The sequence below is a fragment of the Myxocyprinus asiaticus genome, chromosome 31, assembly GCF_019703515.2.
Source record: "Myxocyprinus asiaticus isolate MX2 ecotype Aquarium Trade chromosome 31, UBuf_Myxa_2, whole genome shotgun sequence".
Classification (NCBI taxonomy): Eukaryota; Metazoa; Chordata; class Actinopteri; order Cypriniformes; family Catostomidae; genus Myxocyprinus; species Myxocyprinus asiaticus.
The window spans coordinates 43742725-43757979 of NC_059374.1; the positions used below are offsets into that span (position 1 = coordinate 43742725).

General features: G+C 38.0%; 1 protein-coding gene across 4 annotated transcripts in view; it reads right to left on the minus strand.

Moving 5' to 3' along the window:
- The window catches only part of LOC127421818 (cGMP-dependent 3',5'-cyclic phosphodiesterase-like), a 173145-nt gene extending 173028 nt beyond the window's left edge, over nucleotides 1-117 (minus strand). The window contains exon 1 of one of the 4 annotated variants that reach the window (XM_051664961.1): nucleotides 21-117. Coding sequence is in view for 1 of the 4 variants with exons in the window: in XM_051664959.1 (XP_051520919.1) it covers nucleotides 21-28 (8 nt within the window). In the remaining 3 variants the exon portion in view is untranslated. The remainder of the gene's footprint in view (nucleotides 1-20) is intronic. The other 3 variants (XM_051664959.1, XM_051664960.1, XM_051664958.1) reach the window with 3 other exon arrangements.
- Between the last annotated feature and the right edge of the window lie 15138 nt (nucleotides 118-15255).

Sequence of the window (15255 nt, forward strand, 5' to 3'; positions counted from 1 at the left end):
ACGAAAGAGTAAAAACTTACAGCGACATTACTGCGATGACCGACCACACAAACACTCCACTGCAGTCACTAGATGTGACAGTACTTTAGTGTGTGTGTGTGTGTGTGAGAGAGAGAGAGAGAGGAAGCCCTTATGGTGACCTGCAGACTAGAAAGGAAGCAGCTCATCTGTACACACACACACACACACATCCTGAGTTTCCTGCGTAGTGTACACTTGGTTTAAAGACAAGAGTGAGAGAGGCAGGTGGTGTGGAAATTGTGGGACGTCAGAGTCACCACCACACCCTGACCCTGTCAATCATGTCCACAGCAACATCATAACCCGGAAATAGACACACACACTTCTCTGCATTTGACCCCTTGACCTCATCGGAATTCCCAGAAAACACTAACTGTGTCACTCTGCAAGAGTTGTTTGCAACTGAATGAATGCAGAAGTGAGTGAAATCTGCCTTGAGTGATGATATCAAAGGGGGAAAAAAATCAGAAATAAATCCTACGTTCTGCAGATATTTTCAGTGTAATATCTACTAATGTAAAGCATCTGTGATATGCTATTGATTACCACAGAAAATCATATTGATTTCAGTTTGGAAAAACAAGCATAAATCTTGCTTACATTATAACGGAAGTCTTTGGGGAAGTAAAGTCAAAAATGTTAAGCATGCATTTGAATATTCTTCAGTAAAAATGTGCTATCTGAGCTTTAAAGTGTTTCACCTCCTGAGACCCAAGCGTGACTGCTGTGTGAAAATCCTCTTTTTGATTTGTAACTAATAGCACCTAATAAACAGGCAAAAAAAATAAATAAAAACATTTCTAGAGCAAATCGTTTCCCTCATATGTGGGCAGTGAGATTAAATTGTGAAATGTTAAATAATATCAAGCTATAGAAAGTCATCAAATTGTTTATTATGTGTCCAGGAGTGTTGATTATTCATGTTACAGACATTACATCAGAAATTATCATAATTAATTCTGATTCAAAGTAAAGTCCAGCATCATCCAATCACTGTCAACCATGTTAAAATAAAATGATACATTATAAATTCTGAATCTATGTACTGATTATCATTGTCACATGTCTGTCAAACATGTTGAGTGATCCAAACATCATCTGCAGCCTGAAACTGAACTTTTGATCAGATTTTAGGAGTGAATGCACTTAACTGCATAGAGAGCTATAGGATGCTCCCTTGCTCCCTATTTAGTGAATGACTTAACCTCCAGTGTGCTGTCTGTCTGCACTGGTCTCAGAACAGTTTGAAATGCACCTCATTTTCATCCTAACTCCATATAAAGCCTCTGAAAGACACATTTTTCAGCTTTTGGATGCATCCATTGACTCGCACATTGCATATAGGAAAGTTTAAGAAAAATGAGCCTATATTCCACATACGTGGTCATTATGTTTAACAGCGTGCCGTTTCATGATAAATCACTCAAATGTAGAAAATGGCATATCGGATGAAACTAGAGACTCTAATCTTTTGACTCAAACAGGTTTCAATGTAAAAACTGAATTAGGTTTCTTACCAGTTGTAGTTTTATTGGCGTTTCTCCCAAAGACAAACTCCGCTGTGATCGGCACTATGTTGTTTTGTCACATGACTCCGTACGTCGAAAGTTTAACCCTTTAATGACAGCACAGAGTCTCCTGAACTGAGATCAGTCGGTTTAAATGAAATTTAATTATGCATAGCCTATAGTGAAGCTAAAACATAATGTCCACGTATGTGGACACGGTCTCTTTTTCAAACTTCATCTGTATTTGCACCAGTATAAAATAAAATAAAATATGTAAATAATAAAACTAATAATAAGGAACTACTTTTATAGGTGGATGAACTCCTGAATTCCTGTGGGTGGAGCTTGCTCCATGTAAACAGTGCTTGACAATAGTTATACCACACCCCATTTTTAGCTGGTCATGAGTTTAAAGAATTAATATAACTTTTCACTGTAAGACGAATGATTATATCGCATTAGCCTCGTGTAATGTGTTATGATTATAAAAACTGTCTAGTAGTTGCACAATTGCCCCATAGACATAGTATGTGTATTAGTGTACACATTTCCACTTTGTTTACAAACAAAGGGATAAGTTGAACTTATTATCAGTGGTGATCAACATCATGACACTGATGCCGTACATAGACATTATCAATATGTGTATTTTATTGTGTGTCCTCAATAGATGGCATTACAACAGCACAACTAAAGTTAAGGATGACAAATCTTCAGATTGTGTGTCTTTCTGATTCTCTCTCTCTCTCTCTCTCTCTCTCTCTCGCTCAGTATAGTTCATTCTTGATCTGTTGCTCAGGACAAATTATGAAACAAACCGCAGCTAAGAGGAAAATGACTCTGGAACGCTCTCATATTCCCCAAGAGGAACTGATGGAATGAATAAGACCTGATCAGAGTGATTTTATAGGAAAACACAACGAGAGAGAGAGAGAGAGAGAGAGAGAGAGAGAGAGAATAAAGACTGGAACGAACAGAAGACACACAGACAGGTAAAAATGATCTCATATCCTTGAGATTCTCAGAGAGAATGATGGAGACAAACAGAGTTGAAGAAAGATATGACACAGATTGATAATGAGAAAAAAAAAAGATAAAATTGAGCCACTTTACTTCTCGACGGGTTTTACTTCAGGGCAACACAGAATCAACATTAATCAACCGACTCATTAGAATCATTTGTTTGGGAATCGGACTACATTGATTGCGCTGTATATTTCAGGCTGTAGATCCAAAAGAATCGACTCATAAGAGTCAATTGTTCGTGAATCGGACTGCACTGATTGCGCTGTATATTTCAGGCTGTAGATCCAAAAGAATCGTCTCATAAGAGTCTATTTTTCGTGAATCGGACTACACTGATTGCGCTGTATATTTCAGGCTGTAGATCCAAAAGAACCGACTCATAAGAGTCATTTGTTCAGGAATCAAACTACACTGATCACGCTGTATGTTTCAGGCTGTAGATTCAAAAGAATCGTCTCATAAGAGTCATTTGTTCATGAATCAGACTACACTGATCACGCTGTATGTTTCAGGCTGTAGATTCAAAAGAATCGACTCATAAGAGTCATTTGTTCGTGAATCAGACTACACTGATCACGCTGTATGTTTCAGGATGTAGATTCAAAAGAATCGACTCATAAGAGTAATTTGTTCGTGAATCAGACTACACTGATCGCGCTGTATGTTTCAGGATGTAGATTCAAAAGAATCATCTCATAAGAGTCATTTGTTCATGAATCGGACTACACTGATTGCGCTGTATATTTCAGGCTGTAGATCCAAAAGAACTGACTCATAAGAGTCATTTGTTCAGGAATCAGACTACACTGATCACGCTGTATGTTTCAGGCTGTAGATTCAAAAGAACCGACTCATAAGAGTTATTCGTTCAGGAATCAGACAACTCTGATCGCGCTGTATGTTTCAGGCTGTAGATCCAAAAGAATCGACTCATAAGAGTCATTTGTTCGTGAATCAGACTACACTGATCACGCTGTATGTTTCAGGCTGTAGATTCAAAAGAATCGTCTCATAAGAGTCATTTGTTCATGAATCAGACTACACTGATCACGCTGTATGTTTCAGGCTGTAGATTCAAAAGAATCGTCTCATAAGAGTCATTTGTTCGTGAATCGGACTACACTGATCGTGCTGTATGTTTCAGGCTGTAGATCCAAAAGAATCGACTCATAAGAGTCATTTGTTCATGAATCGGACTACACTGATCGCGCTGTATGTTTCAGGCTGTAGATTCAAAAGAATCGTCTCATAAGAGTCATTTGTTCGTGAATCAGACTACACTGATCACGCTGTATGTTTCAGGCTGTAGATTCAAAAGAATCGTCTCATAAGAGTCATTTGTTCATGAATCGGACTACACTGATCGCGCTGTATGTTTCACGATGTAGATCCAAAAGCATCGTCTCATAAGAGTCATTTGTTCATGAATCAGACTACACTGATCGTGCTGTATGTTTCAGGCTGTAGATTCAAAAGAATCGTCTCATAAGAGTCATTTGTTCGTGAATCGGACTACACTGATCGCGCTGTATGTTTCAAGATGTAGATCCAAAAGCATCGTCTCATAAGAGTCATTTGTTCATGAATTGGACTACACTGATCGCGCTATATGTTTCACGCTGTAGATCCAAAAGCATCGTCTCATAAGAGTCATTTGTTCATGAATTGGACTACACTGATCACGTTGTATGTTTCACGATGTAGATCCAAAAGCATCGTCTCATAAGAGTCATTTGTTCATGAATCAGACTACACTGATCACGCTATATGTTTCACGCTGTAGATCCAAAAGAATTGACTCATAAGAGTTATTCGTTCGTGAATCGGACTACACTGATCGCGCTGTATGTTTCACGCTGTAGATCCAAAAGAATTGACTCATAAGAGTCATTTGTTCATGAATCGGACTACACTGATCGCGCTATATGTTTCACGCTGTAGATTCAAAATATAAAAAAACTAAGCTATATGTATCGTCCTGCTGATTCAATAGTGTTGTTGTCAGAGTATTTTAGTACAGTGTTGCATCGGCATAAGAATGGATTTGAGAACAGTTAATTAAACCAAATGTAATGAATATTATGAGGGTAAGTAAATTAAAAAAAATTTTTAATTGAACCTGCTTCAGTACCTTGGGCTATGAGTACACGGTCCGGAACCGCTGATCTACAGAACAAACTGATATTGGTGAGAAAATGAAGGCATGAAATGAACAAAAAGAGCAGATGATTGACAGACAGACAGGTCAGGTTGAGTCACCTCACTAACACCCGCTGATAGAGTTATTGATCCAATTAATGACCACCTGACACGTGTGACTGCTCGTCTCTGTGTGTGATTGATCAAATGCCTCTGGAATATCTGCACTCACATGCGACTGTGAGTGTATTGAGTCGGATATGTCTGCACACCACTGTGTGTTAAAAAGTACAAATGTCAAATTTTGTACTTAATTTGCACACGTCACTCCACGACCATCTTAACTCATTCACAAATCTCTCTCATTTCCTGTGACATAAACGCCTCCCCATGTGGCAATGACACAGAGAAAGGCGATGGAAAGAAGGCAGATGTTGTTTGAAGGCAGAAATGGCTGCTGTTGTGTTCACAATTCTAACGAGTTTTGATGACAGTCATTTTCCCATCATGCACTTCTGGAGGAACGTGACGGCTTTCTATTTACATTTTACATACCTTAGAAAAGATTCAATCCTTGCGTTGTGCATATACTTAGCTAAAAGAAAAGAGTCTTGGCCTTATTACTGTCCCTGCATGTAAACAACTGCATTAACACACACACACACACACACATACATACCTGCGTCATGCACTCATAAACACCCACACACTAAAACACACAAACACACTCTCATATGCATGTGACAAATGATAAACATGTGAATACATGTTATCACATGCTTGTGTTAAGTGTGATCATTTCAAACTTTTACTGCAATCAAGTGTGTGTGTGTGTGTTTGTGTGTGTGCATGTGTGTGTTTGTGTGTGTGTATATGTGTGTGTGTGTGTGTGTGTGTGTGTGTATGTGTGTGTGTGTGTATGTGCTGTGTGTGTCTGTGTGTGTGTGTGTGTGTGTGTATGTGTGTGTGTATGTGTTTGTGTGTGTATGTGTGTGTGTTTGAGTGTCTGTGTGTGTGTGGGTTTGTGTGTGTGTGTGGGTGTGTGTGTGTGTGTGTGTGTGTGTGTGTGTGTGTGTGTGTGTGTGTGTGTGTGAGTGTGGACAGGTTTAAGTGGTTTACGAAGACTTTTTTTTTAGGTTACAAACTGGTAATTACACAATTAATAATTGTGGTTTATGAGGACAAATCGTTTAAAAAACGCACTAAACAGCCGTGTGTGTGTGTGTGTTTGTGTGTAAAAATGAAGGAGCTGCAATAATAGTTAATTTATCGAACATCCTGTGTTTGTTTGTTGCTGATGGGGTGACTGTGTGTATTATGGGCTGGATCACCGTGGCAACATGTAGAAGCTTCTAGCTCACTGTAACCTGTAGATAAATCCATAGACTATGATACACACTGTCATCTAGTGGACACATAACACAAACACACACAAATATTGCTTTCATTAATATTCACAGCCAAAACATGATTTTACAAAACACACAGTGTTTGTTCTCCAGACATGAATGATACCTCAAATAATGTGTTGTTGAGGAGACGTGTGCTGTTTCTTTACTAACAGTTTATTTTAATTTTCACCTGACAACAACAGCAACTCAGAACACCTTATCAGCCAACTAGCAACCATTTAGAACACCTTAGCAACTACTCAGAACACCTTAGCAACCACTAAGAAAACCTTAGCAACCTCCTAGCACCAATCTGGAAACCTTAGCAACCACCTAGCAACCACTCAGAACACATCATCAACCTCCTAGCACACATTTGAAAACCTTAGCAACCCCCTAGCAACCACTCAGAACACCTTAGCAATCTCCAAGCAACCACTAAGAACACCTTAGTAACCTTCTAGCACCAATCTGAAAACATTATCAACCACCTAGCAACCACTCATAACACCTTAGCAACCTCCTAGCAGCAATCTGTAAACATTAGCAACCTCCTAGCAACCACACAGAACACCTAAGCAACCACTTAGCAACCACTGACAGCAACCTAGCAAATGTGGAGTTTTACACAGACAAACACCACTCACACTGTCTTGAGAAACTGTAGAAATCTACTCAATCTATAGTATCCCTTATTATACTGCATGTAAGATTTACTAGAGTTCCCATTAGTGATCAATACCATTCATGCATTCATAATGTTGCTTCACCAAACCTGGACAGTAAAGACTCCAGTCTCTGATCACATGATCATGACTGTTTGAATTGAGGTTGTGCTGCTGTCATGAGTTTATAATCCTGCTATCTCTCTCCTGCAGCTCTCCTCTGGAGTTCTACACACCTGCCGGGAGTTTGGGAATATTTTCATACAGGATTTAATAAATTCTTTAGACTCACTGGAGAGCTCAGGGAACATCATAACTGTTGCGATAACGTTAAACAAACATTTCCACACAATCTGAGTCAGACATGAGCGGTTTATAGAAGATCTCGCAGATGAGGCCAGAACTTCCCAAATGCTTTTCTCACAACGGAGCTCATCAGGACATCTCAACAACACAAGGTGAGATTCAGGGAGTTTAAATAACTTCCTGCCTCTTTGAACTCGGACACTTCAAGGATTTTTCCTTGCGACTTTGCTAAATAGTGCTAACAGAATATTGAAAGTTAGGGAACGGGGACAATGTCATTTTAATGAGCTGAACATCACAAAAACATTATCGCTTCAAGCCCAGAGACTCGGGAAAGTATTAAAATGTTAAATAAACTCCTCAGGCAGCGAAAGCTGATTTTCGTTTTTCCCTCTGGAAGAAAATATAGGTCATGCCATTTTCCTCACGTTTACTTCTGGAAGGACAGCAGCAAGATTTCTTTGATCATTAACAAATGAATGCAACCGTGAAACAATGAATAATGTGACACTTCAGGAGTATTCTCTGACGGCCACAAACAAACAGAAACAACATCAAACCACAAACTCTTCCAATTCTGATTCTCCCGTAAGGAGAGATACACAACATCTATCTCATGTTGCATTTCACAAGAACAACAGCACTTTTGCTGAAGTTATAGTGAGTGACGTGTTTCCTGGGAATCATGATGGGCATCTTACATGACAGTCAAAATATTAAAGGCCACACACACACAGTTCTCTTTCTGAACAATAAAAAATATATATTCACCTTGAAAGCAGCTGATAAATCATTTCGTTTGTGTGTTTTAACATTTTTGCGTGTTGGTGTTTCTTTCCAGCTTTATTTAGCTACAGAAGCATCAACTGTCACATCGATTTAACATCTGTCCTCCTGTACTGTATGAGCGCATGTGTGTGTGTGTGTTTGAGTGTGTGTGTGTGAGTGTGTGTGTGAGTGTGTGTGTGAGTGTGTGTGTGTGTGTGAGTGTGTGTGTGAGTGTGTTTGAGTGTGTGTTTGAGTGTGTATGTGAGTGTGTGTGTGTGTGAGTGTGTGTTTGAGTGTGTGTGTGTGTGTTTGAGTGTGTATGTGAGTGTGTGTGTGTGTGAGTGTGTGTTTGAGTGTGTGTGTTTGAGTGTGTGTTTGAGTGTGTGTGTGTGTGTGTGTGAGTGTGTGTGTGTGTGTACTTTTGCTGCAGGTGATGTCAGCATGACTTTGACCTCCTGAAATCTCTCCCTGTCTGTCTCTGTCTCACTGTTTCTCACATTGAGATGTTAATACACACATATTTTTCACCCCAAAATAAATAATTACATTTTGCATAAAGAAAATAAAGCCTATTTACAGGACAGTTAAGAGTTGTTGAATTGTTGTGCTCCCTTTCCTCCTAAATTCTCATTACTGCAATAATGCAAAACATTTGTTTTTGTTGTATCACCATTATTATGCTGATATTTAATTTAAAAAACACTGTATTCATGTAATGAGAATTTAATGAAATTTATACATATATATATATTATACAGGATCAGCCACAACATTAAAACCACCTGTCTAATATTATGTAGGTCCCCCTCATGCTGCCAAAACAGCACCAACCCGCATCTTAGAATAGCATTCTGAGTAAATTCTAGAGACTGTTGTGTGTGAAAATCCCAGGAGATCAGCAGTTACAGAAATATTCAAACCAACCCATCTGGCACCAACAATCATGCCACGCTCCAAATCACTGAGATTTCCCCATTCTGATGGTTGATGTGAACATTAACTGAAGCTCCTGACCCGTATCTGCATGATTTTATGCACTGCACTGCTGCCACATGATTGGCTGATTAGATAATCGCATGGATGACTGTTGGTATAATTTATTTTGAGATATATATGTGTGTGTGTGTGTGTGTGTGTGTGTGTATACATATATATATATATATATATATATATAAAATAAATTATATTTTGCATAAATACAAAGCCCGAAACCTGTAAAAATAATAAATATATAAATACACAAATAGAAAAATAAATCTGCATATTCAAGCATAAATAAATATATAAATAATTAAATGTGCAAGCAGATTTACAAATAAATAAATGCACCAATAAATGCAAAAAATAATACAATATAACACATAAATAAATGGTTGAGGAAATGCAAATTGTTAAAGGAAATGTAAAATTGATTTTCATTCCACATTTTTATTTTTAATGAATCGTTTATTTATTACTAGCTGTTGCGTATTTATTTTTCCTTCGTGCAACATGCTAATGAGAGGATGTCAACAGCTGTCCGGGCATCACAGTCAAACTATGATACCAGGTGCAGCAGTTTTTTGGGAGAGTTTGCAGTTTCACCAAGAGAAGGTCGATAGCAGAGTTGTTCCGCAAGGCAGCGAATAGTTTGAAGAATTATAAAAGTGATTAATTGTTCAAATTCAGTATCGTCCTATTAATGTCATACTTTTACAATGATCAGCCAATGGTGTCATAAAGTCCGCCTACTGATGTTTGATTGACATCCTCTCATTAGCATGTTGCACGAAGGAAAAATAAATACGGAACTACATACGGAAATAAATGAATGATTAAAGAAATATAGAATGGAAAAAAACAAGTTTAAATTTTACATTTCCTCTTACTGTTTTATGTTGTATTATTTTGGGTGCATTTATTTATTTAACTATTTGTAAATCTCATCACATATTTAATTATTTATATATTAATTGATGCATAAACATGTGGATTTATTTACTTATTTATGTATTTGTTTATTTATTATTTTTGCAGGCATTCTAGGACCAATAATATATTTATGCATTGTGGCATTATTTTTATAACAATTATGCACATATTTTGTGTATTTCCCACAACATTCTCATTAATGTCATAAAAAAAATATAATGATAATTTTTTTAATAGTTTAGCTATTGTTGTTGTACCTTATTTTGCTGATGTTTATTGAAAAACATTGTGTTAATGTAATGAGAATCTAATGAAATTATAATATATATATATATATATATATCAAAATAAAAAATAAATGATATTTTGCATAAACAATATAAAGCCCATTCTAGGACCAATAATACATTTTTGCATTGTGCCATTATCATATACTATAGTATTTAAATTGTTGGCACTTATACATCATGATAGTATTTGTTTTACCACCCTCCTCAAAATAAATAAATAAATAAAGAAAATAAACAATTATGTCCGGACAGAATAATATGAATTACTATATTGAAGTATTACATAGTATTAGGAGAACAATGAAAATAAAACTCACGAATAAAACATCCGAGCACTGAGAACTGGTGAGTAAAAATGTGCTTATTTGTCATGAAAAACAGTCACATGTCATAATGAAAATAGGTTGGAAAAAGGAACAATGTCCAGCACTATGCATTATGGAAATGAGAATTTGTGGGGACAATGTGCTTACCAGTAATGGTCATAAAAATGACAATTCAAAAAATCTTATGGTCCTTAAAATGATAGAGCATGTAATCGTATAATTAGATTGATCTTTTGTGTAAATCAAATCTGAACTATTATTAAATCATGTTCTAGCTAAAGCTTTTGCGTTTGCCATTTCAAATGTATTTACTGTCTCATCCACTGGCAGTAACCATGGAGATCATGTTACGCTCCATGTTACGCTTTGAAAACAAAGGATAAGGAAAGCACAGGGCCCAGATGGCGTTTCACCTGCATGTCTTAGATCCTGTGCTAACCAGCTGGCCCCCATCTTCACACAAACCTTCAACAGATCACTGGAGCAGTGTGAAGTCCCATGCTGCTTCAAATGTTCCACTATCATCCCCATCCCAAAGAAACCAAAAATCACAGGACTTAATGATTACAGACCTGTCACCCTGACGTCTGTGGTCATGAAGTCATTTGAGAGACTGGTGTTGGCCCACCTGAAGGACATCACTGGACCCTTTCTAGATCCCCTTCAATTTACTTACCAAGCAAACAGGTCTGTGGATGATGCAGTCAACATGGGATTGCATCATATCCTGCAACATCTGGACAGACCAGGGACATATGCAAGGATCCTTTTTGTGGACTTCAGTTTGGCTTTCAACACCATCATCCCAGTTATACTCCAGAATAAATTACACCAACTCTCTGTTCCCTTGTCCATCTGTCAGTGGATTACCAGCTTTCTGACGGACAGGCAGCAGCTTGTGAGACAGGGGAAACTCACTTCCAGCACCTGTACAATCAGCACTGGTGCCCCCCAGGGATGTGTGCTCTCCCCACTACTCTTCTCCTTCTACACCAACGACTGCATCGCCAAGGACCCCTCTGTCAATCTCCTGAAGTTTGCAGACGACACCACTGTCATCGGCCTCATCCGAGATGACGATGAGTCTGCATACAGACGGGAGGTTAAACAGCTGGCTGTCTGGTGCACTCAAAACAACCTTGAGCTGAACACGCTCAAAACGGTGGAAATGACTGTGGACTTTAGGAGGAACACCCCAACACTGACCCCACCTCACCATTCTAAACAGCACTGTGGCAGCAGTGGAGTCATTCAGGTTCCTGGGCACTACCATCTCACAAGACCTGAAGTGAGAGACCCACATTGACTCCATTGTGAAAAAGGCCCAGCAGAGGTTGTACTTCATTCACCAGCTGAGGAAGTTCAACCTGCCACAGGCGCTGCTGATACAGTTCTACTCAGCGGTCATTGAGTCTGTCCTCTGCACTTCTATAACTGTCTGGCTTAGTTAAGCTACGAAATCAGATATCAGAAGACTACAAAGGACAGTTCGGACTGCTGAGAGGATTATTGGTTGCCCCCTGCCCCCCCCCCTTCAAGAACTGTACACTTCCAGAGTGAGGAAAAGGGCTGGAAAAATCACTCTGGACCCCACTCACCCTGCCCACTACCTTTTTGAACTGTTGCCTTCTGGCCGACGCTTCAGAGCTCTGAGCACCAGAACCGTCAGGCACAGGAATAGTTATTTCCCTCAGGCTATCCATCTCATGAACAGTTAAAACTGCCCCTTTGAGCAATAATTAATGTGCAATACACAGCTTAGTCTTTTTATATTATCCAACACATCCAACCTCTTCTGCCATACATTCCCTTGCACTGCATATAACAGATTTGTGTTTAGATTTGCACTACGTATGTGTATATATGTATGTATATGTATATATATGTGTGTGTGTGTGTATGTGTATATGTACACTACCGGTCAAAAGTTTTGAAACACTTGACTGAAATGTTTCTCATGATCTTAAAAATCTTTTGATCTTTTGATTAATTTATTTCATTATAAATCTAAAATTTAATTAAAAAAAAAAAAGTTTTTGAAATTGATGACTTGGACCAAATAATAAAGAAAAGCAGCCAATAAGTGCCCAACATAGATGGGAACTCCTTCAATACTGTTTAAAAAGCATCCCAGGGTGATACCTCAAGAAGTTGGTTGAGAAAATGTCAAGAGTACATGTCTGCAAATTCTAGACAAAGGGTGACTACTTTGAAGATGCTCAAATATAACACAGTTTTGATTTATTTTGGATTTTTAGTCACAACATAATTCCCATAGTTCCATTTATGTTATTCCATAGTTTTGATGACTTTACTATTATTCTAAAATGTGAAAAAAAAAAAAACAATTATAATAAAGAATGAGTGTTTCAAAACTTTTGACCGGTAGTGTATATATATATATATATATATATATATATATATATATATATATATATATATATATATATATATATATAGTCTATTTTGTATTCTATATATACTTTTTTCTTTTCTATATTTATTTATTTATTTTTTAATTATTTTTTTAAAAGTCTTGTTGCTGTTTTAGTATTATTGTGTACTGGAAGCTCCTGTCACCAAGACAAATTCCTTGTATGTGAAAGCATAATTGGCAATAAAGCTCATTCTGATTCTGATCTGCCACATATCAATATTCACATTTCAATAATCCACCACTGACCCACAGAACCAATCAACCAGATGCTTCTATTTTTATATATATATAAAAAATGTATAATTATTATTATTGTATGTCTATCTGTATAAGTAAAAAATTAAGACTGTTCTCACTGTCTTAAAGAGATTTTTATTTTATTTTTTTTAACAGAAAAACCCAACCCGGAGGAATCCAAACACTTCAATGCAAAACCCTGAAATAACACATTTTAAACCCATGACTAAGGCATCTTTTAATTGTGGGTTAAGCAAACGTTTCACAGACAGAAACTGTGTGGTTCAGGGCTTCCGTAGTTTTACACATCAGTTAACCAAGATATTGTCTAAATAGTCACTTCATATAAGTCCTTCATATAAAACAACAGTTTGGATGTGTCGACTACATATAGAATATGCCCCAGATAAAAGAAGTATTTTAATGTAAATTCTATTAATCGAAATGAATAGCAATTACTATATCACGGGAAAAAAATCCACAATTATTATGTTTCTCATAATCATGCAGAACAGACACAGAAACTTTTGCACACTGTGTTTAGTTTCAGTGTCAGTGATGTGCAAAAGCGTTGACTGGAGTAATACAAAGTTTAAATAATGAATTAATTTACAAGACAACATTTCTACAAAATTTCAAAAGCTGACTAAATTTGAGAGCAGATTTCAAAATACACATTCTGAATTAGATGTTTAGCGAACCTTTGCCAAAGCTCCTGGAAATTGCATCACAGGAAGTAGCAGACCTCGTCGTAAAAGCCATCAATGTGGACTTTGAATTTAAAATGTCAAACTGCAGTTTGAACTAATGAAACAAACATAACCGTAGCCTTCAGCGAGCACTTAAGCAATTAACTCACTGACAGGGTTTTCCATTAATACCGTCTCTGTGGTAACTGGGGAGGTGGATGGAGTCAGGATGAAGGGGTGGGGTTCCTTTACATCATCTGTCTCCAGTCAATCTCCACAACTCACGTTTAGCGCTCTGTCACTTTCTGTTATATACATGTGTGTGTGTGGGTGTGTGTGTGTCTTTGTAGTTTTAGTTGAAGTGGTAGTCGCATGTGCATTCACTCGTGAGAAAGAACATAAATCTAAAGTGAACACGTGTGTCCTGTGGCATTCTCAGGCCTTGTATTTCTTTCCCGCAGTCAGTAAATTATTCAAAAAATAAAGAAATCATATATTTATAGCCTCATGCATTCAGTAGATCTGTCTTCCAGTGTGCAAATGTGACAGCTGCAGTCATAAACAATCATTTCACACTGATAACAGAACAAAATCACTCCCCAACAGACCTGTTACACTAACAAAATAAACAATGTGGAGCGGAGGAGTCTTTTGTTTGCAACAGAGTGTTTTGTTTTAGTGTGTGCGCTGGAAAGCAACCTGTAAAAAAAGAAGCTAAAGAGTGCGAGCTGGTTCCCGCTTCCTCATTTTCCTTGAGACTGACCTGAGACCTATCACAGTGGTGCCGAACACCTATTGGTATCTGGCTCTTCAGCCTTTTAAGTTCGAGGTGGTCCACAGGCTGGGGGCGCAGATGGCTGTGGCGGATTTCCTCTCTGGGAATGGGGGGGGGGGTAAGTGACAGCCGGATGGCTCCCCGGCCTGAGTTGGGTGATGGGGGTATGTTGTGACTGGGGAGTGGTTGAGAGCTGGTTTGTGAATGGAGAGCGAGTTCGGGAGACGAGAGTGGTAAGGATTATCACCTGTGGGAAATTATCTCTGACAGCTGTTTTGTGTTACAATGAGAGCTGGAGGGAGATAAAGGAGCAGCCAGAGCCGCAGTGGAGGAGAGAGGAGCTACAGTCCCGAGACGATTTACTTTTGATTATTGAGCGACGGAGTGTTTTGTTTTAGTGTGTGCACTGGAAAGCGACCTGTAAGAAAAGAAGCTGAAGAGCGTGAGCTAGTTCCCGCTTCCTCATTTTCCTTGAGACTGACGTGAGACCTGTCACACTTACCTGTAGAGTTCGCAGAGTGAAACGAGAAGTAGGAAAGATGACCGAATCCCCAGATATGCAGTTGTTATTCAGTAATATCAGACAAATGGATGGCATGATTGTCCAGTCAGAATTGAGTATTCCAGAGAGCCGTGAAATAAAACAGAATATAGAATATACCAACTTCTCACCGATTCTCTAAATATACCTGATGACCATTTGACACTAATTACCTTGGAACTCCATTGATTCACCCAAAAATGAAAACTGTCATAATTTACTAAC